The following is a 25,027-nucleotide window of genomic DNA, read 5'->3' as shown; positions in this document are numbered from 1 at the left end:
ATTTAAAATAATGTTTAATTTCAGCCAATTTTGTTTAAAACATTAAAATAATTTTTATCAAAAAGTAAAACAAAAATTGTGAGTTAAAATTAATAAAAATAATTTGATATGTCGATTGCATTGTTATATGAGAAGCAGATGAGAAGCAAAAAGCATAATTTTCTTCAAAATTCATTATTGGCTGAAATCTTAATATAGAAATTTAACGATTATTTATATTTTCAATAATCAACAAACCTGTTGCTTGCTCAGCAATCTTTTATTTATATCGTTAAAAAATTATTGTACAACTAGAAGGAATTAAATTTTTCTGCTCTTATTATTTTTGTAGTAGAATTTATTTTTTTATAATTGTTTTAAATTAACTGGGAACAAAACAAGCGAGTCGTGCATGTGAAATAAAATGCGTTAGTCTGCACTTGATGCCCGACGTGGTGCTTGCGTAGCAAGAATTAGCTTCATTTGATAGTGGTAACAAGAAAAGAAAATATTTGTCCGGCTGTACCAGCGAAGCAACATCACAGGACCGCGTACCTCAAATTAAGAGCGCGATTGGGAGAGACGAAAAACCATACACCGACTGCATGTACACGACTCAAGTTTTTGTTCCCCCGGGTCTTTTTACTTTGTGGGATCAAAAGATGCGAGATAATGAATAAAACATTCCTTACGAGCTGCGCGTCCATTGCCCCAAAACAGTCGCCCCGTTTTTATACTCTGCGCGGCGAGATCCACAGAGAGAATAATGAGAGAAAAGTCGATGGTCGCTTCGCTTTAAAGGCGAATCACGAAATTCAATACAAACAACTCACGCACCGACAGGGAAAAAAACTTATGCTTTCGGCGGGCATTTATATTTCGAGTGCGGGCGATTAACAGTAAATAAGCGAAAATAGCACGTCAATCACGTGCTATGGACTGCATAGTCAAGTGGCACCGCGACTAAATTGTTATTTAGATCGGTCCGAGGCTCTCGAATAAACGACGCACATAAATTTCCCAATTATCCAATTGTGCGTCAGGCTGAAGTTCATAATGGGGCGTCATTTGAGACACAAAACGCGAGAGGGCTCGACCTCATTAATTTATTAAGCTCATTTAAAAATTCAATTCACACTTTATGCGAAGTTTCCTCTCAATTTCAAACTACAAAGGCATAAATTAAATGAAAATTGCATAATTGGCCTCCGTAATAAAATAAAAATTTAATGAAATTGGAGAATCCATTTTAGGACTTGAAAAAAATATAAACGGAAATAAAAGTAACGACAAAATTAAAAAAAAAAAATAGTTTCACTCACAATCAAACTGTCAGAATCGCTAAAATATACTAAATATTATAAGAAAACGAAAAATGGGAAAATATATTCAAACGAAATTGAATTTTCAGGAAAATTTAAAAAGTTTGTTGAAACTTTGCAACTAAGTTTGACCATATTAGAAATTTAACAAACTTTAAAACTTTATGATTTTCAAATTTCAAATATTAATTTTTTCCTTTTTTCCAATTTTCATTCATATTAATGTTTAGTTAAATGCAGACAGTCCTAGTAAAAAATATCAATTCCGCCGGGAGTCACTCTAGCGCGAATGTTTTGACGGCGGCTCAAGGCTAAACATGGGATATTATTCACGAGGAGTATAGAAGTCAAAACTTGGCAACTCCAAGCCAGCAGATAAGATTAATTAATGTCCAGCATCAGCTGAATTAATATCTTTTTCGTGTAATAAAGAAAGATCCGCGATAATTCCGTCAGTCGGTGTTTGGATTGATTTGGCGCTGCGGCAAATTGCAGGATGTCGAGCCGGAATAAATTTCAATCAGACAATGCGCACCAACATCATCATCAGCGCTACAATGCACTCGAGCTTAATGAAAGGAAAGCGCGGCGTCCAGCCAACGAGGAGCAGCACCGCCGAGCGTCGGTGGAGGAGAGGAGCTACAAGGTAGGGATCATGACACACTGAAATACAAAAGTGCCTCAGTCGCTTGGATTGTCTGTCTGGCGTCGGCTGGTGTTCTCCAGAGGTAGGAAGGCACCGCTGGACCGACCTGGCGGCCACCTGTTCTTACCTTCGGCCTGCAACGCCACCGGTCTGAGGTAAGGACAAAAGAGGGCATCAACGCTCGACTCGTCTGTCAACCCACTTTGGCCACTTTTTTCTCTCATTTTCGCACAAGCAAGACCGGATTCGGCTCTCTGATTTTACACAAAACGCCGCAGCGTGTTCTGGGAAAACAGCCAGTTTGGCGCTTAAATTTATTCGTCTTTCGTTGTGTGCCGCACTTACGACGCAGATAATTTCCTTGTTCACTAAAATCTATTACTTAAAGCCCTTAATTTTATGAAGAAAAAAGTTTGCTTTTCAGTATTAAATGTGGAATAAAAATTTAAATATTCAGTAAAAAATGTTAATTTTGAAATATTTACATTGATTATTAATTCATAATTTTTGTTGTTGAATACTATTTAAAAATTTTTGTTTTTAAAGCATAATTCAATAATTCATAAAAATTAGAAATTAAAAAAAATATTCGTTATTTTAGTTATTTTGACATTTTTACATTCATGGCCTGTTTATAAAAAAAGTTTGAATCGTGAAGCACAAAGCGTTTCTGCGATAAATTTACTCCAAATTACAAGAAAATTCGTCACGATTCGCACTGACAAAAGCTTTTAAAAGAGCACGGCTGAGGTGTGCGGAAAATAAAATCGGTGGTAATTGCAGTATCACAATGCACGCGGTGAAATTTCGAGCCGACTGTGCATCCAACGTGCAGATGTAACGCACGATCACGCTGTGTGTGAAAATAATATACATAAGTCTCGCAGATAAGATAATCGGGTCAGCATCGCCTGGCGAGCTAGAGCCGCGGAGAAATGTTTATTAAAAGCAGCAGTCTCGCGTATGCCCGTTAGTTCCGCGCCGTATCCAGGTCAGAAAGGTGCCCGCTCGCGATGCCCTTCCTCCGTGCATGGAAATAAAAATCTGGCTGCTCAAATTGTGGGTGGCTCGCCGTGCTCGGAATTATTACCTTTTGGGCTCCGACGAGAGACAAATGTTAAATTTATACGGCGGCCTCTTCATTATGCGAGGGGCCGTAATCCGAGAGGTTGAGGATTAAGTTTTCATGCATGGGCGTTATCTAACGTCTCTTTTGAGTCTGCCAGCGATAAGAATGATATTCTAGGAAAATAAAGTAAATAAAGCGGCGTTTGATACACAGGCGACCCTTTCCCAACTCGGGAATTACAAAACATAAGACGCGTTATTTGATCAATAAAAAGGTCTTTTATGGGAATGTTTTATTAAGAGCGTTTCAAATGCTTAATGATGATAAAAATGTTTGTCCTATGGAGTATTTTCAGGTTATAACATAAACGGTGTCACCACGCTTTTAAGTAAACTCACTGGATATTAATTCCTGCTGTGAAATTGGCTCACTAGCCACCCAATGCTGAACGCTGCGTGAGTCGAAACGAGCAGAAAATCTTGATTAATTAGTTTTTAAAATAAATCCTCTAACATAGCGTTTAAGAAAAGAGTACGATTCTCAAAAATTTTGCACATTATTTAAATTTTTAAATATTTTGCCTCTTGTGGCTAAGTAATTTTGAAATTTCAGCCACTTTAATGATTTTTTGTTTGTATTTTATTCAAATTTAATCAATTAAAAATCCAAATATATGTGAACTTACTAAAATGCAGATTCATATTTTAAGATCTGAATCCCTGCGGTCGCCTTCTAGATCAATTTAAAATATTTTAACATTGATTATAACTTTTGTTTACTCACATAAAAATTAAGATAAAGCTGAAGAAATTTGGCCCAAATTTCAATTTAGCTCAAAATAAACATTTTTATTTATATAGTTTTTCGCAGAAGGGATATTTAGAGAACTGTGAGGTATTGTAAATTGTCTTCTATTTTCTATCAGTCCAACCAAGTCCAACCGAACAAATAAAAGTCTTTTATCTCTAGGGCAGCAGAAATTTGCGTGCGACGAAGAGATTTGTTCTGTTTATTTGTCAAAGATCGTCGTAGACATTCATTTATATATACTTGTGGCTAAAAATGTATCTTCGGCAGAGGCGAGCCGACAGCTACCGGTCATTGAAGTTTACGACTTTCTTTTGCTTTTAACATACCATTGAGGAGAATGCATGTGTATAAACTTGAGCTGTGCTTATATTTAGACATTTTTGAAAGCTACGAAATTGCCAAGCCATTCCAGAGATATGGTTCAAAATTATGATAAAAATCAATTGATTGACGAAAGAATATTTGGGAAGGATTTTATATAAAGGATTTAGGTGCAAAAATATTTCACGGGTATAAAATACCACAGCGATTTAAAAGTAATCACGGGCAAAATACATGTCAACTGGGGATTTATGTGGTGTGTGTGGCAAATTAATGTTAATGACCCATAATATTCAGCGTTTTTCTCGTTTACGCCATCACTGACTGACACCTTAGCGCAAAAAAACAATTATGAATCTCCCATACTGCACGAGAACAATGGGGCATCAGTTGAGGAATAATGCTTGAAAAAACGCACTCGTGGGAATATTCACTCCTTTTCACATATAGATCGCCACGTTTAACAATACAAGCACGAGTTTACAACGGCAGGACGCATTCATTGAGAGCAAACCAGGAAGGATACATAGCCCAGGCAGAGTCAATCTGTGGCGTATAATGTGCATTAGTCAGTCAGAGGGGGATCGCGGTCGGGTTGGTGCCCTAGCGCAAAATAATATACAATCGGAGAGCAAGCGAGAGAGATCTGACAGACTACTCGACACCACCACAAAGGTCACCCGGGCAATAAAATTTTCATCAGCTAATACCCCAGCAGGGAAATTTGATATCATGTGCTCTAGCTGTAATATCATCAGAGCCAATGTTTATCCGACACCCCGCCGATTGATGTTTTGCATGGATGGTGTTGAGCGATAACCCCCCTGCAAGGACAATGTAATTTCTAAAGTACAGTCTGAGGATTAATAAAGTTCAAACTATTTCAAATTCATGTAATTTTAAGGCAATATTAACTTCATTTTAATATTTTTACTTGATATCCGTTTCAATATTTTTCATTTTACTTTTCCTTGAATATGAATTGACATCAAGCTTTTGAATTTCAAAAATCTCAAATTTATAAGTGTAAGATTTTTATCGCTGATATTTTTTTTTTTTTTTTTTTTGTAAAAGCAGCCAATTCTTGAGTAATAAAGAGAAGGGAAAATCGTTGGAAAGAGTGAAATTTAAATTTCAAATGTAGGCATTTTGGCTCATATTCTACTGGCATTGTCGTTACTATTCGCAATCAGAGGCACTTTCATTTGATTGCTAACTATGCTAAGAAAACCACACCTTAGGAAGCATGCATTTGTACTGTACTCACCACCTGCACTGTCTCTTTTGTTACAGATGGGCCGAAGCGGTTACACGTGCGTGAGGCACACCTTTTGCTCCATAAATGTCATCCTGTGGGTAAGATGAAGTCCAATTTTATATTATTTACTTCAATCTGTTATTTGATACTAATCCTTTGGAAATTCTCGACTCACCTTCCAGTTGTCAGGGTGCGGCCTTCTGGGCATTGGGCTTTGGCTCAGACTTGCCTACGAAGGGTACACCGCCCTGTTGCCACAGCAGAGCGTCCTGAGCGCCGACAACCTTCTGACAGGCATCGGGGTGGCCATGTTTGTGGTTGCCTTTTTCGGCTGCTGTGGCTCTTGGTTCCAAAGCAGATGCATGCTTGTAATGGTAAAAATCTGAAATTTTACATTTATGATTCATAAAAAAATCGTGGAGATTCAGATAGATTAAAAGGAAGTTGACTGCAATTTCAAATTAATATTTTACACCAGACGTCTTGTTGTGTTGAATACAAATTAATTAAACTTGTGTCATGTATTGACTGACTAAGCCCTCCACAAATTTGTTGATTTTCTTTTACACACAATTCACTGACGCACCTTTGCTAATAGTATTTCAGTCTCGTGGTGTTCCTCTTCGTGCTTGAATTCCTGTTGGCGGCAGCCGGCTTCTTGCTCCGCGTCCCACTTGGCTCGTACCTGGTGGATGAACTCAGAGTTGGCATCCAACAGCAGTATGCAATCGACCCACCCTCCAGCTTGGCTACTCTCTGGGATCACACTCAAAAAAATGTACAAAAAATAAAATGATAAAACTGAATGAACCAATTTTTTCAAAAAGTTTGGCTGCTGTGGAATCACCAACCATGAGGACTGGTACGATTCGAACGTCTGGCCCGGACAAAATTATGTTCCGAATTCTTGCTGCCTACCCAAATTTTCCAACATGACAGGTAAGGACGGAAAATGTCTTAGAATTTGATACTAAATTATTAAATATCACTATAGATTGCGGAAAATCTGAAGACCCGGACATGTGGTATTCCAAAGGATGTGCCGAGCAAGTGCAAATGTTCTTCGTACAGAGGCTTCACGTGGTTGGAGTTATTGGCTTAATTGTTGCCTTTATCCAAGTAAAAAGAATAATAATTTTTGGTGAACGTAATAAATAAAATCAATTTTTTAGCTATTCGGCTTGATTTCATCGATGCTTCTGTTTTGTACAGACCGGCATAGGAGGAGCTCGTACAAATCTTATGAGCAGGCTTGATAAAACGCCGATCATCAGCCTTCGCAGTGGAAATTATGTGCCTGTGTGCGTTTGAGACACTCGACAGGGCTGCTAAAGTGTTTATTGATTTTATAATTATTATCTTTGTTTGTTCTTTATATCACCAAGTGTAGTGTTCTTTTAGAGGTATGAATCTATGCTCATTTATCGAAACCAATCATTACACGCGCTTCAACAGCTATGAAGTGATATTAGAGCAGGGCACCCTGAGTGGTGCTTTGCTCCTCCAGAGCATGACACAAGAGTTCATTCTTTTGTATGTTCTGCGCCCGTAATCTCAATTGTTTTGTGACTGCATGATAATAGCAAACAATAAAAATTACTCTAGAATTATAACTTGATTGTTGTTTACTTATAGAAACTAGCTTTTTTTGTAAGTATTTTACTATAATATCCCTGTTTATTTGATAAAGCGAAAAGATGAACTGTGGTCACTGTTGATCATAACTCATAACATAAAAATGCGTTGTTGATGAAATGGTTTTTGTTACAATAGCACAATGGACATAATTATTTGGGCTTCCAACAAAAAGGAATGACCAAAATTTATATTTCAGTAGCTAAAAATATTAAAAATAAAAAATTAAGCAATACGCTTCTGATGGCAGTAACAATTTAAAAACTTTTATCCATTTTAAAACTATTATGTCTAGAATTTTAAAGGTGGTAACAAATAATTGATTAAAAGTTATTGCAATAAAATCACATTGCGAGCTGCACTTATTTGCATTGGCTTAGACTTCCTTAATTTAAAACGGGTCAACATGTAAGGTTGAGATCAGCAGATTCTTAATGCAACTTTATATCAACCGCACAAAAACACTATTGGCACATGAAGGCGTCCAAAAAAATATTTGCTTTTTTAAATGAACTTGAAACACTTTTGCTTGTCATGAGGAATTCTTGTCTTGAATAGAATTGAATCTGCTCGGAATTGCGTGTTGAGAAGAGGCATGTATCCGTACACCTTCATGAAAATTTTCATTATTACTCATTCCATTTTGGTACAATTAAATACAACAAATGTCATATGCATTACATTATAATAGAGATAAAAGATTAAAAGTCAGCTTACCTCACTGAAGAAATTGATGCATTTATGGCGCTCTTGAAAGTGAGTATTGTCCTCAGATAGTGAAACTGGACATCCAGGACATCGAAAGGTCCATCTCGAAGTCACCTAAAAATAAGTTAGTAACTTGCACAAGGGAAGATGTTATCTTTACTTTTACTGGGGGCTTCCTTGTAATATGGGAAACAAGGAAATTCATGGCAATATCTTCACAGTTCATATATTCATCGACCTTTTCTCTAATTGCTTGAGGCATCCAATAACTGTACAAATAGGCATAATATTTATGGAAAAATGCAGCTCCTACAGTTCAAATTTAAAATTAATTAATATTCAAATAAAACAAAAAGTATTATACCTGTCAAGACCATAGAAAGTTCACAGGAGTAGTTAGAATTGTAATTCCAAGAGTTGTGCTCTAAGTCCCAAGCGTGATACCGTCCAGGAAAACCAACAAGTCGGTCTCGTTGCTCTCTCCAAACTCTATTGCACACATTAAACTTAAAATTTAACTTGAAAAAATTTAAATATTATTGCCTAAATCCAAACAGGATTTCATCAGGACGCAAGTGAGCGTCATCGTCAACAGATAAAATGGCTTCAGTCTCTATTGCGTCGTATGGCAGGAATCTATTGTTCAGGCTGTTTCTTCCAGCTTTGATAACCTGCAGAAATAATGTTTAAAAAAGAAACTTTAAACTGCTGCAGTGTGAGAAATTTTTACCTGAACGGGAACACCAATATCGGGCCATCTCAGATCTTCAGCTGGAGGTTTTGGCGAGTTCCACACGACCACTACTTTATTTAAGTATGGCAAACCAACTAATCTGGCTATTGATGCCAAAAGCACCTGCTCCCTTTCGTAGGTCAACATCACAACTGTATATTGCTCTCTGGCCACATTTCCACCAAGAGCCTCTGAAAATTCACGGCCAGAGCCTCCAGCTCCATGGCCGATTGGACGAAATCCAAGTCCTGAGCCTAGAAAGATTTCCAATATTTATTTATATTTAGTGTAATTTATTGGGACAATTTACCAAGGAATTTTGCTTCCGATGGCAGCAACGGATCGTATGGTAACTGTGGGTATAAGTGAAATGGATCACCCCAGTCATTCCACATTTCAAAACCTTGTGTCAAGAATAGCGAATAATTTCTCCTATATTGAGGAGAGGGATATGGGGGTTCAATAGGACCAAGACTCTCTTCAGCCTCGGTCTCAGGTACTACGTTGTCCATTTTTAATGGCTACAAACAAACATTATGTACTTCAGATAACAATTCATTGCGTAAATTACCACAAAAGATGAATTGAAAACAGAGGGCGATGACTCTTGCTCAGCTGGCAGGGGCGGAATGAGAAGTCTATCACGCAGAGCAGCAACCACAGTATCTGTGAGAGCTTGAACGGAGCCCATGTAGCGCTCCCAAAAAAGTCGACCCTGCCTCCTCATGGTAAGCAGGTCCGAGTCTGGTATGGCACGAAGAACAAGGTGAAGCTCCGTCACTCGAGCCTAGAAGATATTTTCAGTCAAACAACACTTAAATGAATTCCAAAAATATATGTACTTTTGGTAAATGCAGAACAGCTTTTTTCCACATTAATGTCTCTGAGAAAGGTAATTGCAAGTGATCACCCAATAAAACTGGCACTGCTCCGGATTTCAAACTTTCTACAAGTCGAGACAAAATCAGAGGCGTGGACGAGACTGCCACATCTGTTGGTGCCAGAATTAGGGAAAATGTGGAGGATTTCAAAATTGTTGCTCGGCTCGACTCGGTTCCACAAGGCATCCACTCGCCACCAACGGCCTGGATTGTTGTTGAAGCTGGGTACTGTTCCGGGCACACAAAATCCAAAATAAATTTGTCCGTTGCTTTCGTATTTAATAAAGATTGAAGCTGAGCCACAACAAATTTGTCTAGCTCTTCCTTAGGAGCTCCAGATGCAAGCTGGCCTTGGAAGGACATCAAGAGGCGCCTCCTGGCAGGAACCATTAATGAATATTCCTGCCAAATGTCACCTCCAGGAGGCCCCATGGCAGGTGGAATGATCAGATCAAATTTAGGTCGAAATATCCCTTCAATGGCTGTGCTCTGGGCTATCATGGCTCTTCCTACGTTGATCTTTGACAGGGGTGGTCCACCATAGGGGCCCCTTGTGACGTGGAGTAATAAGTGATTTCGCCCATCAACCCTCCAGTACGGAAGTTTGGGTAGAGCTGTCTCTAGATTCTCTTTTGTCACATTCCCTACTAGAGCAATGAAAATGCATGCCCGTGATGGGTCTTGGTTGATGTGTGGGTTGTACCCAAAGGTTTGCGCCAGATGTGTGCGTAGAAAGGAGTCCGTCTCAAGATACTCAAATACTTCAGGGTCGTACAGGTATATTGGAAAGCCAGACGTAAGCGCACAGAGAGAGTAATCAAAGCAGAGATTCATCCTGCAGATAGAGGATTCTTGTGCAGATGGCATTGGCAAAATCTCGGAGAGTGCCGACCGAGGAGGAAATAGGCGTTTTGGCATTGCCACCTCAGGACTGTTCCTTTCTATGGCCTCCTGCTGAGCAACTTGTGCCTGAAGTTTGTAAAAAATTTTAGTTTAAAATGGCCTGAAATAAGCTAGTTGGAAGTGTATTACTTGTTCGACAGAAATTTTTAATCTTTCGAGTTCTGTTTGCTGCTTTGACAGCTCCAGTTTCAGGTCCTCTATTTTCTGATTGTAATTTCCTACTTCTGCCTGAAGTGCATGTCGTCTTCCTTCAAGATCCCGTAGCTCAAGGCTCACTGAACCTGAAATATTTTGTCATTAATGATTGTTGAAATTTTTATCATTTTCATTACAACCTTTGATCTGCAGCATTTCTTCTATTCGAAATTTAAGGTCAGCTGCTTTCAAGCTACCGAGATCTTCGAGTGCCTCTAGTTTTAGCCTTGATCGATGGATTCCGGTGCTTTCAAATTTTGGAAGATAAAAGTGTGTGGCCACAGTCAAGATTCCTATCAGGAGTAAAACCAGGGCCACTGCTCGGCTCATCCTGACCCTGGCCAGCCATGGACCAGCGTTGCTCATGGTGATATGCTCGTAGAGATAATTGTTCCTTCAATTATTTTTATTCCAAATGATTATGTTAACTCCCTGATGAAGGCTTACAGCTGGAATGGACACTAAATCTTCAAAAGAAGTCTCAGTGTTATGTGATGATTATCTGGATCCATCATCACTGAAATCATATATATAAATCGTAAATGTCAATATGTACTAAACGTAATGTAACTTTGGCTTGTCGCCGCAGTCTGTCGGAAAAACTCGAGGTATGCAAAATTTTATCAATAAGAAATAAAAACGCTTTTCTTCTAAACTTCCCTATTTATGTATGTAAATGTTACTCAAATATTAAAAGGCAGCAGAGGATTTCAAATTCCACTACAGCAGGAATACGTACTGTTTTTCGGCAATATCTGCTACACGAAAAACGAAATATGGATCACTAAATTTGGATAAATTGTATTATTATTTATATTCACAACTTCACAGCACCACCCACGGCACCTGCGAATCCATGATTCTGCAGAAGACCCTTCTGTTTACTGCACGCCTATTGGATAGCAACAGCCAATTCGTTACGCGCGGGCATTTTAAATAGCAATAAACTTGACGCGACAGCCCCTGCCCCCTAACATGAAAATAATATAGTACATAATATTGGAAATGGCTAGGAATTACGATATAAACGAATGAATTGGATGAATTATTTTTATTGCATTATTTTAAATTAACAAAAAGTTATGAACCTTAAATGGAGCAATTTTTTTGATAATAGTAATAGTCCGTAATAATAGTAAAATAAAATTGTTTTATTATTGAAGGTTTAATAATTTTATAATTTGTCTTTAAAATTAACACAATAAAAAGATCAATTATACATAATATATAGACAATTAATACACACAAAAAACACCGGTATAGAGTGGAAATTCTGTTATAGTTAGAAACAAATTAAACAAATATTTTTTACTGTTATTTCATTCTTTATTTTTGAAAGACACTCATACACTTAGCAAGTACACGAAATAATGTTTTATCTCAATCAATATGAATATTGTTCTGCAATTCCTGCATCCACGTTATTATTTGTCTGTTTGCATTAATCATCATGATCATGTAAAAATGTTGTATGGTTTTTACAGCTGTTTTGAAAATTTAGTCACAACTTCAGAGAGGGTGAATTAAAATAAATTCAACTAAACTAAAAATTTCTGAAAATAAGCAAAATGCATTATATTTTCTGTAAAATAAATGCAACCTTATACTTTTCCTGCTGTTTTTCACCAACAGTGAAAATTTTAATTCATCATTTATTTATGGTGCTTATTTCATATAGGTCTTATTTTTCTGTTTATAATTGGGCATCCTCTTCGAGAACACAATTATTTGCAGTTCAGTAAAAAGGTGCCACACTTAGCAGAGTACAAATATTTAATTTGGGAGTGCTAATTCATGACTGACGCAGAGCTGAAGCAAACACTAAAATATCACATGAAAATGGTCACTTATTTAGCTAGAATGTCATAAATACCACAACATATATTCAGTTTTGAATATTTTTCCTGACTGATGAAGTTGTCATGCAAACGCCGTATTAGTCTCGAGTTGCAAGGTAGGGGCACATCAACAATATTCTGCACAGAACTATTTAAATGCAGCTTTTCCACCGTTCAATATAGCTTGACAATCTACTAATGCAACTATACATCTTGAATATTGTCATAAATTTAAAGAAATAGTGTAGAAAGAGAAGACCTCCGCAGTTTCAATTAGTACAGACAAGCCAATGTTATGATTTTTAGAATGGTTATCCCCTGACAGTACCTTAACTCTATTTTTCATTCGAGCTCCTTGGCTACCTCAAAAGTTGATTTTCTGCATTTTTGTTTTATAACATATTATTAATTTGTATGTTTCAATCCTCCCGCAGTATCAACTAAAACAATAATTTAATTAAATAAAATAGCTGTATCAAATGGTATCCCAGCAAGAAACAAGCTTCAATTTTGATCGAGATCTGGATAATAATGGAAACACAGCCTATAATAACAATTCATGGGCCTATGGGGTCACGGTCATCGTTGCAATCTTTACCAAAATAGGCCTTCCAATCGATTAAAACGCATTCACTAATAATCGTTGCCCTTGCATTGCCTTTTCTTACATTGTCCTGGACACAAGGCGTCGACTACACTTCAGAGTCCACGTAGGAACTTCACGGCAGCCTCAAATGCCAGAATTGGCTCAACTTTTTTCTGGTGAATCCGAGTTTGACTTATTAGTTGATTGGCTTTGCGTAGTTTGGCCAGCGGAACTCGTGCCTGGCTGACCATCCTTTTCTGCAAAAATGAAAGTTTTATAATATTGAACAATTTTTTTCCTAAAAATTAATAGAATATTTTAGAAAGTAATAAAACAAAAAATAAATAAAAAGAATACATTTGAATTTAATAGAGGGGAACTTAAAAATTCTTTACCGCCGGAACAAGAGAGAGCTTCTAGCTTTTCAGGGAGATCAGCGGTGCTTGCCTTGGCGTTTTCGCCCAAAATGTCCGGCATGGCATTTCGTCTCCCAGTCCGGCCAGTGGTCAAAAAGTCGTGAATGGCGTTTTCGGCAGTCATCGGGCTTGTTGCGCCACTCCTGTCACCCCCAGTATTGGTGTTCGCCGACAGCATTCTTAGGCGTAGCACTGAGAATTCAACTTGTGCCAATCAAAAACGAATTTGTTGGAAATAATGCACACAAAATAAACTACGTTTTTAAAAAAATAATACTAAGCTAAAGGGCATGCGGCATGCAAAACTGAAAATAATAAAACAAAAGTGGTAAAAATAACGCAAGGTCCAACTAGGTCTACACACTGAGAGTGAGGCTTGCAACGCAACTCACATTATGAAGACTCTCAGGACTGAGGCGGACTCCTTTTGGGCAGCTCCGTGCAACTAAACATCATGCCACCACATTAGTTCAATTCTCACACACCACACGGCATTGTATAGTTTAGTCTTTTTTCATAAGATTCTCATTGAAATATGACCACGAGTGTTTAATGTAAACGCAGGATTAAAAGGGAAAAAATAAATAATATACTGCAAACAACATTTTTTTTTAACATCCTGCAATCATTTTGTAAATTTCAGACGCAAACTTAAGTCCATAAAAATTTACCTAATAATCGCCTGCTCCGCCTTAGCTGTCCAGCTTTTGTAACTTTTCCCTTCTTCATTTCCCTGAAAGAAAAATAACAAGAAATGATTAAATTACATAATATAATGGTATAATATTATGCAACGTCACACTTGTGGGACACTTGGATATTAAATTCTCTGTAGCATTAAATGACTAGGATTTTGATAAGTTATGATTTTTTTTAAAACAATTATTTCTAATTTTTATCTATTGTTGAATTCAAAACTTATTAAGGACTTATATAGAGCCATTATTATTGTAAATTAACCACCATCGTCTTCAACTATGTACTTATTATTTCGACTAATGTCAATTAATTTAAATTTAAGGATTCCTTCAGGAAAAATTTGCAACAGTAGATTTTTCGGTAATCTTACAAGAGGCGCGACCTATACACCAGTATTTAAAAATTAGGTTGGTATGTCGCGCCTGCTGTAGTGGTTTTATGTCGCGCCTACTGAAGTGGTTTTATGTCGCGCCTACTGTAGTGGTTGTATGTCGCGCCTGCTGTAGTGGTTGATAAAGAAAACCGGTATTTACAGCTCACAATCACCGGGACTGCAGGAAAGAATAAGGGCCTTTGGGATGGGTTCAGAAGGGGAAGACAATCTTAACTGATTGCAAAAGACGTGATCTACCACCAATGTACGGGGAAGGGGGTTGTTTTTATATGTCGCGCCTCTTGTAATGGTTCACTACAACAGGCGCGACATATGCAAGTATTCTCATGGTAGGTCGCGCCTCTTGTAATCGACCACTACAACAGGCGCGACATATGCATGTATTCTCATGGTAGGTCGCGCCTCTTGTAATCGACCACTACAACAGGCGCGACATATACAATTAATAATGTTAAAAAAAAAACGAAAACAGCGAAATTGTATGCACACCACGAACCAGACCACCCCACAAACCGGCAACTCGGACGTGGGCAACCCCCAAGATTAATTTTTGCAGAAGCCGCGAGCGAGGGGTGGAGGCGCAGCGAGGTCGAGGACGTGGGGAAGGCCGTGCGGAGGGCGAGGACAAAAGGGCGGCTGTGTTCGTGGGGGAGCTCCTGCGGAGCCCCCCCACGATCCCCGCCCTTTTGTCCCGCCCGGAGCCGGCCTTCACCACGTTCTCGGGCGAGCGCGCCTCCAGCCCGAAGCTCGCAAACCCACAACGGAGTTGCCCACGAAGGGAGTTGTGGGCACCCACACTGTTTGCTTTCAAAACACCCTTTGCAGACAACTCCCTTTGTGGGCAACTCCGTTGTGGGTTTGCGAGCTTCGGGCTGGAGGCGCGCTCGCCCGAGAACGTGGTGAAGGCCGGCTCCGGGCGGGACAAAAGGGCGGGGATCGTGGGGGGGCTCCGCAGGAGCTCCCCCACGAACACAGCCGCCCTTTTGTCCTCGCCCTCCGCACGGCCTTCCCCACGTCCTCGACCTCGCTGCGCCTCCACCCCTCGCTCGCGGCTTCTGCAAAAATTAATCTTGGGGGTTGCCCACGTCCGAGTTGCCGGTTTGTGGGGTGGTCTGGTTCGTGGTGTGCATACAATTTCGCTGTTTTCGTTTTTTTTAACATTATTAATTGTATATGTCGCGCCTGTTGTAGTGGTCGATTACAAGAGGCGCGACCTACCACAGGCGTTGCGTGCATATGTCGCGCCTGTTGTAGTGGTCGATTACAAGAGGCGCGACCTACCATGAGAATACTTGCATATGTCGCGCCTGTTGTAGTGAACCATTACAAGAGGCGCGACATATAAAAACAACCCCCTTCCCCGTACATTGGTGGTAGATCACGTCTTTTGCAATCAGTTAAGATTGTCTTCCCCTTCTGAACCCATCCCAAAGGCCCTTATTCTTTCCTGCAGTCCCGGTGATTGTGAGCTGTAAATACCGGTTTTCTTTATCAACCACTACAGCAGGCGCGACATACAACCACTACAGTAGGCGCGACATAAAACCACTACAGCAGGCGCGACATAAAACGGGATACCAACCTAATTCTGAGAGAGTGGTGTATAGGTCGCGCCTCTTGTAAGATTACCGATTTTTCTAGAAAAAGATAAATTTTCGATAGAATTCTCATTACAAAGTATTATTTTACGTTGTATGACCCAAAGAGCAAAATTACGCTGTAGAAGAAGCGCATTGACGGAATAATTATGCATGATGTTCAACACGCATTTTGCCCATGGCCTCTTGAACACGACCCTTCCGTACCCAAGATCTAAAAATAGAAGGGCACTTACTCTTTTGCACCCACCACGTAGCAACCACCAAGCGCCCACCGAAATACTATACTGCGCTGATAAAGCCGCCAATGGTGTTTTTGCTCGATAATTTCCCCGATGTTGCGCAAAATTAATCCGACCGCATTGATTTACTGCCGTGGCTAACTAATAAGCGGAACACACCAAAAATTGATTGCCAGATAAGGCGGATTTGGTGCGGCTCTGTGTTGTTGCCTGTGTGTAAATGTATATTCTGTGTGTACATACGTTCTGCGCATTGATTAACAAAATATATACAAAAATTTTTCGGCTGAAAATTGTTGATTTACCGGAGCTGGAGGTGGTTGATGAAAATTCTCGGGTTAATTCTTGAATGAAGATGATTTGGTGATGCGATCCAGAGCTGCCGGGTGCAGGAAATCGTCAACCGACGTCAGATTTCGCCGAAATACGACGGAAAAGCGATTTTCCTGCCAGGGTGTTGTTCTATTTTTGGATGGAGCCTTGAAAATTCCAGCTGCCAGTTCCGATTTTTGCCACAATGCTGGAGGCGCCAAAACGGGACGTCGTGAGGGCAAAAACAAGTTTACGAAAATGTGACTTGATACTCGATCAATTAATGTGGACGTGGAGTTGAAGAATGATTTTTAAAGATTAAAGGATTACATTTTTTATCACCCAATAATTCGTACATAGATAACAGCGTTGACGGTTATCATCGAGCAGGCAAAAACGACAAAATATTTCAAAAAAATAATCACGATTTTACCCCCACCCATAATCGTGTTACCACACACCGACCTGTTTTGTCGCTGCATGCAAACAGAGCAGACTGGAGCGATGTCAAAATCTTTTGTATACCAACATGATGTTTATTAATTTTTAATTTTTTTTTTGCATACTTACGACAATTTAGCTCGTATAGTAGTAAAAATTAAAAAATGCCATTTTATAGGGTAATTTTGTTTTCTACTTGGATATTTAGCTACCGGCAGCTCAAATAACTAATTATTGCTTGCAAATGCAAAATATTATTAAGTTGGTATAGTACTACTGCAGAAAACAGCTGAAGAAGCTGGAATGAAAAACGAAAACAGTGAATTGCGTTATTCCTCATTATTATCCACAGAAATTGCTGAAAAATACTCTTCAACAGAGTAATTTCTGAGGATCTCGTCTTTGTAAGTATTCCCAAACTATCCACCATCGAGAAATTGTAATATTTACGAGGTTATTGAAAGAGTAAGACGAATAATTTGAAGATCAACTTTCGACGCAATTCACGGGCAACCTTATTGATTTCCTTGTATACATACATAGTTTTAATAAGATTTCATTAGAAATTAAGCGTTACCAGTTTATTTTTCGTGTTTTTCTTATGTAAACTCAATTAGCAACAATGGATTTTTAAATAAATAATATTTGTACAAAAAAAAAACAAAAAAACAATAGGTATGTAATAAATTGGCGTTTTTATTTTTAAAGTTCATGGTTTTATGCTGGTTTGAAAAGTATGTAAACAAAACGTAATCAATAATTTGTTTGTTTGTACGTTACATCACTATGTTATTCTGTGAAAATTTTTCGCCAAACTCCAAACCAACTAACAAAACTTTTTGTTTAAAATTTAAATTTTTTTACATAATAATTAAAAAGGAATAAAATTTTTGTATTTATTTTGTATAAAATATACTGCAGTAGAAATGGTCCCAATTCAAGACCAAAATTATGAATTTGTACCGTCACATCATAAAAAGTGGAGTTCATAATTTTTTAGTAATTTTTTTATGTCTTGTTGCATAATTACCCAATGAAGGTAAAATTATTTCTATTTTCAGAATTAAATTAATTTTATACATATTTGGTTGTAAGCAGTAATGTAATTTCCAAAAAATGAACGCTTTTGGATTATTAGCTTAGCATCAGCTAGCATCTTAAGTCAGTTCATAAATGAGTCACAAACATTAATATATCTTCTGTGTCATCCATGGTATCTGTCTTAAAATTGCCTGATATAATTTGACTCATGCAACAAAATACCCATCAGAACGTGGTTGTGTAAACTCATTATTTTTTTGTGAGAGTGAAAAAAGATAAAAAGAAAAAGGTTATAAATGAATATGCCTGAAGAAACCGGTAATAAAATTTGCCCTTGTATAACATCTTTGACTTGTACCATAGCACGACAAGGAAGCCATACAAGTCTCCAATAATCAGATTGCTGAAAGATTATTTTCACAAGTTTCTCCGTGACTCCACCTCACTCTTTAATTTCTTATTTCCAGTTCGCTGTGAAACATGGGAGCCGTCCTTGCGCTCTGCACAGCTGGCCAGGTATGAATTCTAAAATAAATTAAAATATCCATGATTTTTTTACACCTTTATAATTTTAGCTGGCATGCTGCTGTGGAAGTGCAGCATGCAGTTTGTGCTGCTCGGCGTGTCCATCATGCAAATCTTCTACGTCGACTCGAATTATGTACGGCGTCCTCTTGATTCTCGGCACCATTGTGGCCTGCATCACGCTCTCGCCAGGCTTGCAGGACACACTAGCTAATGTAAAATTTTCAAATTTCTCTCACAGATGTTTAGTTAAAATGTTATCTTTAGGTTCCGTTTTGTTCGAATACTACTCGGATTTTACCAAAAGAAGTTACGATTGACTGTTCCGCTGCTGTTGGTTACTTGGCCGTCTACAGGATTTGCTTTGCTATGTGCTGCTTCTTCACACTCATGGCAGTCATTATGATAGGGGTCAAGTCTGGAAAAGATCCTCGAGCTGGAATCCAGAATGGGTAAGTTAAATTCAGCCAATATTAGTTCTGGTTGTTTATTGGGTTTTCTAGATTTTGGGGAATCAAGATTTTGCTGATTATCGGAGCTGCGGTTGGAGCCTTTTTCATTCCCGAGGGATCGTTTGCGCCCACCTGGATGTGGTTCGGAATGATCGGCGGATTTTTATTCATCCTGGTGCAACTGGTTTTGCTTGTGGACTTTGCCCATAGCTGGGCTGAAGATTGGGTTGGCCGTTACGAAGAAACCGAGTCTAAAGCTTGGTATTGTGGTCTTTTTGCAGCAACTATCGTCTGCTACGGATTGGCAATTACTGGATTTGTATTGCTCTTCATATTCTTCACTCATGTAAGTTATATTCTTTTGAAGTTTGTTTTTCATGACTGACTTATTATGTCGTACAGGCTGATAGTTGTGGCCTGAACAAATTCTTTTTGTCCATCAACTTGATCTTCTGCTTTGCTGCCAGCGTGTTGTCCATCATGCCAGCTGTTCAGGAACGCCAGCCCCGCTCTGGTCTGCTGCAAGCTTCTGTGGTGTCCCTCTATGTCACCTACCTGACTTGGTCCGCCCTTAGCAATCAACCTGACAGGGCATGCAACCCTCGTCTTGGAGAAATTTTTGGACCTGGTTAGCAATAAAAAAAGTAATTTTGTTCTTCTTTGAAATTCGTGTTATTATAGGAACAGGCAATACCAACTCTGGAACTCATTTTGATGCGGAATCAATCATTGGTCTTTTGATTTGGATGGGTGCTGTGCTTTACTCCAGCATCCGCACTGCCTCCAACCACTCAAAATTGGCCATGTCGGAACACGTTCTTGTCAAGGACACTGGATCTACAGGTAAGGTTACCTTCAAATAATATCTTTTAATCTTGCATGTTTAATTTCTTTCCAAAATTTTACTTGCACTTTTGATTCTTTTTTGCTTTTTGTCACGTTAGTGCGCAGATCAATTTTTCAAACAACGTTTGATGATACCGTTGTAAATTCACTGATAATTAAGTCCATTGCTTTTTCTCTTAAATTTATTTTATGGGGTTCAGGCTGTTGTGAAATATTAAATTTTTATCAGCAATATTTAAAAAAAAATAATCAAAAAAGAGTTTAATTAAAAGTATTGATATTAATTATTAGTTATCCCGATTAACTGAACTAATCAGTATTCTTTATGAAAGTAGTGTTAACTAAGTTGTATATATTCTGGATTACACAATTTAACTGAAGAATACTTTTACATTCTTTTATGTAAATCGTGTGCTTTTCTGATTTCCTCTATCATTTCACATGCTCCCTTTGGGCCCACCAGACTGTGCACATGAGCCCATTGTTGGAGGTATGTAATAGTTCAGAAAATTATAGATATTGCAAATTTTATTTTACGCTATGCCTACAGACGATGGTGACACTGAGAGTGGTGGACACCGTGTCTGGAATAATGAGGAAGATGGTGTTGCTTACAACTGGTCTTTCTTCCACTCGATTTTTGTTCTGGCGACCCTCTATGTCATGATGACTTTGACAAACTGGTTTGCGTAAGTATCTTTAGGCTTTTTTACTCCATTAAATTTTATTTGTTATTAATTTATTGAAATTTAGTCCAAATTCTTCTTTGGAAACTTTGAACTCAAACATCGCATCGGTGTGGGTGAAGATCATCTCAAGCTGGCTCTGCATTGCGCTCTACTCTTGGACATTGGTGGCCCCAATTGTACTGCCCGACCGAGATTTCGACTAAGTACACGTCAGACATCAGATGATATGCGCTAGGCTTAGGGGAGAGGATTTTATCACATAAACTTTGCAAGCAAGGTGTCCTCAGCTGAAAAATCCTCTCCTCCCTATGCCTTTCCTTAAATTGCATGGACTGATAGAGGTAAAGTAAATTTGAAGGGCGGTGCCAATAAGAAGGTTTATCATCTTTGCATCTCTCTTTTTTAATTCTATTATTAAAGATGCTCTATCCTCAACAAATTTTGAGGGTTACAAAAGATACAATGTCATTACAGTTTAAATATTGCTATTAATAATTATATAACTGTATATTAGTGTGCAGGTTAATATCAAAACATAGCGGCAAAAGAATAAAAATAAGTGGGCAGAACTCTTGATGATTGAAACTGCAATTTGCTTTGTGAATCAATTTTTAATTATAATGCTATTATGCAGCCCTTAATGTCATTATATCAATAAGATATTCAGTCATTCTCTTGAATGATTAATTGCAGATTTTTAAGTCCTGTAGATAGCTTTTTTCACTTTTGCGTTTCCTTGATATAGATTGTCAACGTAATAAATGTAATACCTTTGATCGGGCCAATCTGTTCTCTTATTCACCTAAAGAATGTAAAGAATTACATGAGTTTTATAATTACCATAGTAAGCCATTTTCAAAACTTACTCTGTCCAGGTGCGCCTGTTGAAGATGGACTACTTTGTTTAACTTTTGACTTCCCTGCCCCATGATTTTCATACGGCAGCCCCTTTTCCTGCAGATATTGAACCACCAAAGGCTTGGCTTCGTGTCCCAGCTCCCAAAGTTGCTTCATGGCTGAGGTGTTGACTCTCTTCATTTCCTTTACCTGAATATCTCTCTAATTTTGCGATATTTTATAATTTTTCCTCTTAATGAGATTGCATTAGATTTTACCTCTTCAAATGTTGGTTCAGAGTGTCCTGCCCTTAGCTCCCGTTTCAGGCGCTTTGCCTGTGCCACGGCTCGTCTCAGCTTCACGTCTTGGTCAGCCAAATCTCTTTCCAGCTCTCCCACTTCCAGCCTGCGCTCTGCACTTGCTGTAAGTAGCTCTTGGTACTTGCCCTCCGTCTCCGTAAGCTCCTCTCTTAAATTCTGTGTTTATATTTTTTTTTTAAGTTTGAATTTTATCTTGAGCTCTTTTGATTACTTGGCACTTTGCAAATATTTTTGCCTCGCTCTCTTTCTTGTCTTTCAACTCGGCTCGCAAATTATTTTGGCGTTGTTCTTCCTGCTGAATTTTTTCCATCAAGTCGGGGTCCACGCTTTCAGCACTTGTTGCACCTGGGAGGGCTAGACTGCTTCGATATCTATCATTAGCCGACTTTACCAGAGCCAAAGTGTGCTCCATTGCCTATTATTGGCCAAGTTTTGGTTTAAAATAACTTGTTTTTTAAATTTTATCAAAACTACCTGAATTTCTTTCTCTGCCGTTCTTATATGGAGGTCAAGCATGTTGCCTTTTTGAACCAACTCGCCCTTTTCTTGAGCCACCCTAATTTGCTGCTTTGTGATGCATTGAATGGAATCCAAATTTTCAGCTCCCGTTCCTTCCATGGATTTTAGGGTCATGTCCAAACTATTGCATTATTCTTATGAGTTTATTTTTTAAATTTTTGTAAAGACGAACTTACACTCCTTGAAGTTGTTCAATCCGCAGCTTTCGTTTTTTGATCGCAACTCGGAGCTCTGAGTTTTCATGTTCCGCTCCGTTCACCTCTGCTGTCAGAGCAGAGAGCTCCGACGCCAACTCTGCACTTTGCAGTCTTCCGACCCTGTCAGCTTGTAAGGCTGTGTTCTTCAAGCTTAGAACTTCGGCCTTGACCTTTAGCAGCTCTTCACTTCTTCTGGTGACTTTCGCCTTCATCAGTGATACTTTCACTTGGCTATTCTCAACCTCGGTCCTACTTGCAGAAATTTTGGAGTCTCCGCCCTCCACTTCAGCCCAGTAGGCTTTCTCTGCCTCTTGCAATGCTCCACACTGCTCCTTCAAAGTAAAAAGCGACTGGGAAACCTGCCTCTCACTGGACTGAACTCGGAATTTTTCTAATTAATTTTATTAATATTTGTTTCTTTGCGGTTACCTCTGTGTTTCGTAAATCCCGTTCCAGTTCAATAAAATTATTTTTCTTTTCAGAAAGTGCTTCCTTGAGCAGCAATTCTTTTTCTGCCAACCTTGTCGCGTTTTCTGCATCAATAGCTTTTTCATTTGCAATCCTCTGGAGTCTCAGCTCTGCCCTTTGGATTCCCAAATCCTAGAAACAAATCATATTTAATTGTTACATAAAATGCCAATTAATTACTTACAATATCAAGAATCATGTCTCTATGTCTTTCCAGCAATTTGTCAACTGCGTTCTTTTGCTGCTGAGAATTCCTGAGCGCAGCCTGTTCTGCATTGACAGCAACGAGGCAGTTGTCGATGCTCTGCTTGACGCCTCCGAGCTCCTGCTTTGTCCTGGTGGTCTCAGTTTCAATTCTGTGAATGTCCTGGTTTCCTTTTGATACGGCTCTTAACTTTTCCTGAACCATCTCCTCCAGACGTAAATTTCTTTTTTCCGAATCTTCCGTCATTCCGCTCAGGTCTGCGAGACGCGCCTTTCTCTGCATGCAACTCTCCTTCATAAGGTCCCTTTGCTCCTCCATCTCCTTGATTTGCTTTGTCAACTCCTGACTGCGCTTTCGCAACTCGGACAAGTCGCTGCCGCACCCAGCCAAATGGCGTTGAAGGCTATTGACCTAAATAAGAACTTTGGGATAATTTTTAATTTATTTATTTCGCTAAAGTACCTCTTCGTTGAGCACAAAACTAGTGCTTTGGTTTCCCTGCAGCGTATCTCTCAACTTGACCAAGTCGTGCTCAATGAGTCGAGTGTGCGCCTCGAGCTCCCTGTTCTTCCTCTGCTCATTCTCTTCCAGCTCCCTTGATTCTCTCATATCATTTTGCTTGCAATCCAGAATAATGCCGAGCTCAGAAATTTCTTGCTTCAATCCTCTGTTGATCTAAAAATTACCAATTTTTTTTATCAAATTTTTGTATTTTTGAAATAATTTTAAAAAGTTACTTCATCTTTTTCTCGGACACTTTTTGCAGTCGACTTCCATCTTTCGGCCAGCTCGGCCTTGGTAGCCAACGCCACCTTGTACAAATTTGCAGACGTTTCCAGCTGCTGCTCAAGGGCCACCACGGCGCTGTTTGATTTGTGCAAGCGATTGGTCGCGGCGGTCACCTGCTCCTGAAGGCGCAACCGCTGCAGCTCTAATTCCTTCAACTTCACTTCGTCCTGCTTGTAGAAGTCTTCCAATGTGTTCGTTGTGAGGCTTGCCAGGGCCTCTTGTTTCTGCCAGTGCTCCTGCACGGCTCCCAGGTCGCCGGAACGCGGTGCTGGCGTTCTCAATTGTTTCTCAATTTTCTGGCACCGCTCCTCCACGGCTTTTCTCTCCTGCCTATCCATAGCTATTGCGTTTTTCAGGCGACTCTGCTCTCCCTGAAGCACTCGGATCAGGGCATCTTCGAGGTCGAGTCGCTTTTGTTGAGACGCCAACATAGTCTAGAATTTATTTTGTATCATATTTTATTTTATGGTAAACGTAAAATTAAGAGAGGTTTTTTATTCTTTCAAATCAAAATATTTTACTCTAGTAAAGAATAATTTATGTTGCCATTTCTTTTAATATTTCAAGTAAAGTGAAGTAAAGTTAAATTAATGATTTTTTTTTTTGATTTATGATATAAATTATCTATTAAACGTTCATTTCTTAAGAGTAAGTGTATTTATTTTTTTCAACCTCATTTTGGGAATATTCGGTTTCGAGCTCCTGCGTGTGCGAATTCAGCGAGCCTAAGAGGTCGTCGAGTTCAGCGACGCTAGTCATAAGGGAGGCTTTCTCCCGCATCATCGCCGCGACCTACAAGAATAAAAAATTCGACTTTCAGTCTCTCCGCGCCGACGGACGGAAGAGCGCGTGCATGCATTTTATCAATTGGAGCCGGTGACGCAAATGCGAAAGACAGAAAGCGAATACCTCAGCCTCCAGTCGTCTATTTTCATCGCTGAGAGCTGGAATATTAAATCCATCGGTCCAGCCGACTTGGCGCAGGATTTCGTCCATTTCGCTTGGACGTACCATTTTTTTAGAAAGATTCTTGATTCTTTTCGTAGAAAATCTATCAGTTTAAAAATTATAAGCCGACAAAGAATTTATGAGAATAAGTTTGTAACAATCAAACAAATTTAATATATCCGTTGCCATGGAGAATTCAACAAAA

At 38.9% G+C, this 25,027-nt stretch overlaps 4 protein-coding genes across 6 annotated transcripts; 2 read left to right on the top strand and 2 right to left on the bottom strand.

Annotated features, from left to right (window-relative positions):
- Positions 1–1,945: 1,945 nt before the first annotated feature.
- LOC132203796 (tetraspanin-9) lies at positions 1,946–7,387 on the top strand. The gene is made up of 7 exons (XM_059631833.1): positions 1,946–2,102; positions 5,441–5,503; positions 5,588–5,779; positions 6,004–6,183; positions 6,233–6,344; positions 6,400–6,524; positions 6,578–7,387. The coding sequence occupies exons 2-7, from the start codon at positions 5,441–5,443 to the stop codon at positions 6,659–6,661; spliced, it is 756 nt and encodes a 251-aa protein (XP_059487816.1). The 5' UTR covers positions 1,946–2,102; the 3' UTR covers positions 6,662–7,387.
- Positions 7,041–17,028, bottom strand: LOC132203747 (exostosin-3). Of its 2 annotated transcripts, none has more exons than XM_059631755.1 (12): positions 16,539–17,028; positions 10,601–10,977; positions 10,395–10,546; positions 9,324–10,331; positions 9,053–9,268; positions 8,792–9,002; positions 8,479–8,735; positions 8,292–8,419; positions 8,113–8,237; positions 7,909–8,057; positions 7,758–7,862; positions 7,041–7,649 (listed from the first exon to the last, which is right to left on the bottom strand). In XM_059631755.1, the coding sequence occupies exons 2-12, from the start codon at positions 10,824–10,826 to the stop codon at positions 7,545–7,547; spliced, it is 2,682 nt and encodes an 893-aa protein (XP_059487738.1). In that variant the 5' UTR covers positions 10,827–10,977; positions 16,539–17,028; the 3' UTR covers positions 7,041–7,544. The 2 variants fall into 2 exon arrangements, with proteins under 2 accessions (XP_059487738.1, XP_059487728.1); XM_059631745.1 differs by lacking the exon at positions 16,539–17,028 and adding an exon at positions 11,200–11,387.
- A 216-nt stretch (positions 17,029–17,244) lies between these two features.
- Positions 17,245–21,324, top strand: LOC132203779 (probable serine incorporator). 2 transcript variants are annotated; one of them, XM_059631797.1, is made up of 10 exons: positions 17,245–17,390; positions 18,495–18,543; positions 18,603–18,767; positions 18,820–19,004; positions 19,056–19,350; positions 19,407–19,632; positions 19,686–19,847; positions 20,314–20,340; positions 20,401–20,539; positions 20,604–21,324. In XM_059631797.1, the coding sequence occupies exons 2-10, from the start codon at positions 18,508–18,510 to the stop codon at positions 20,740–20,742; spliced, it is 1,374 nt and encodes a 457-aa protein (XP_059487780.1). In that variant the 5' UTR covers positions 17,245–17,390; positions 18,495–18,507; the 3' UTR covers positions 20,743–21,324. The 2 variants fall into 2 exon arrangements, with proteins under 2 accessions (XP_059487780.1, XP_059487789.1); XM_059631806.1 differs by lacking the exon at positions 20,314–20,340.
- LOC132205260 (coiled-coil domain-containing protein 39-like) lies at positions 20,659–24,870 on the bottom strand. Its single transcript, XM_059634212.1, has 12 exons — positions 24,784–24,870; positions 24,547–24,666; positions 23,823–24,308; positions 23,548–23,760; positions 23,065–23,496; positions 22,842–23,012; positions 22,392–22,786; positions 22,171–22,336; positions 21,908–22,111; positions 21,655–21,852; positions 21,406–21,598; positions 20,659–21,341 (listed from the first exon to the last, which is right to left on the bottom strand). Exons 1-12 carry the CDS (start codon positions 24,868–24,870, stop codon positions 21,334–21,336), a joined length of 2,673 nt encoding a protein of 890 aa, XP_059490195.1. The 3' UTR covers positions 20,659–21,333.
- Positions 24,871–25,027: the final 157 nt, after the last annotated feature.

Source organism: Neocloeon triangulifer, unplaced genomic scaffold (assembly GCF_031216515.1).
Source record: "Neocloeon triangulifer isolate White Clay Creek 2 clone unplaced genomic scaffold, ASM3121651v1 ptg000002l, whole genome shotgun sequence".
Taxonomy (NCBI): Eukaryota; Metazoa; Arthropoda; class Insecta; order Ephemeroptera; family Baetidae; genus Neocloeon; species Neocloeon triangulifer.
This window is presented reverse-complemented; position numbering and strand designations above follow the sequence as displayed.

Excerpts from the sequence above, each read along its gene's own strand:
- LOC132203796 (XM_059631833.1), top strand. The coding sequence starts at position 5,441 with ATGGGCCGAAGCGGTTACACGTGCGTGAGGCACACCTTTTGCTCCATA. Across the intron at positions 5,504-5,587 it reads CCATAAATGTCATCCTGTGG|TTGTCAGGGTGCGGCCTTCT; the intron begins GTAAGATGAAGT and ends CTCACCTTCCAG. Across the intron at positions 5,780-6,003 it reads GCAGATGCATGCTTGTAATG|TATTTCAGTCTCGTGGTGTT; the intron begins GTAAAAATCTGA and ends CTTTGCTAATAG.
- LOC132203747 (XM_059631755.1), bottom strand. The coding sequence starts at position 10,826 with ATGAGCAACGCTGGTCCATGGCTGGCCAGGGTCAGGATGAGCCGAGCA. Across the intron at positions 8,058-8,112 it reads ACTTTCTATGGTCTTGACAG|GAGCTGCATTTTTCCATAAA; the intron begins GTATAATACTTT and ends TTTGAACTGTAG. Across the intron at positions 7,650-7,757 it reads GCATCAATTTCTTCAGTGAG|GTGTACGGATACATGCCTCT; the intron begins GTAAGCTGACTT and ends ATTTTCATGAAG.
- LOC132203779 (XM_059631797.1), top strand. The coding sequence starts at position 18,508 with ATGGGAGCCGTCCTTGCGCTCTGCACAGCTGGCCAG. Across the intron at positions 19,633-19,685 it reads TGGAGAAATTTTTGGACCTG|GAACAGGCAATACCAACTCT; the intron begins GTTAGCAATAAA and ends GTGTTATTATAG. Across the intron at positions 20,341-20,400 it reads ACATGAGCCCATTGTTGGAG|ACGATGGTGACACTGAGAGT; the intron begins GTATGTAATAGT and ends CTATGCCTACAG.
- LOC132205260 (XM_059634212.1), bottom strand. The coding sequence starts at position 24,870 with ATGGACGAAATCCTGCGCCAAGTCGGCTGGACCGATGGATTTAATATT. Across the intron at positions 23,761-23,822 it reads GTGTCCGAGAAAAAGATGAA|ATCAACAGAGGATTGAAGCA; the intron begins GTAACTTTTTAA and ends GGTAATTTTTAG. Across the intron at positions 22,337-22,391 it reads ATTGAACAACTTCAAGGAGT|TTTGGACATGACCCTAAAAT; the intron begins GTAAGTTCGTCT and ends ATAATGCAATAG.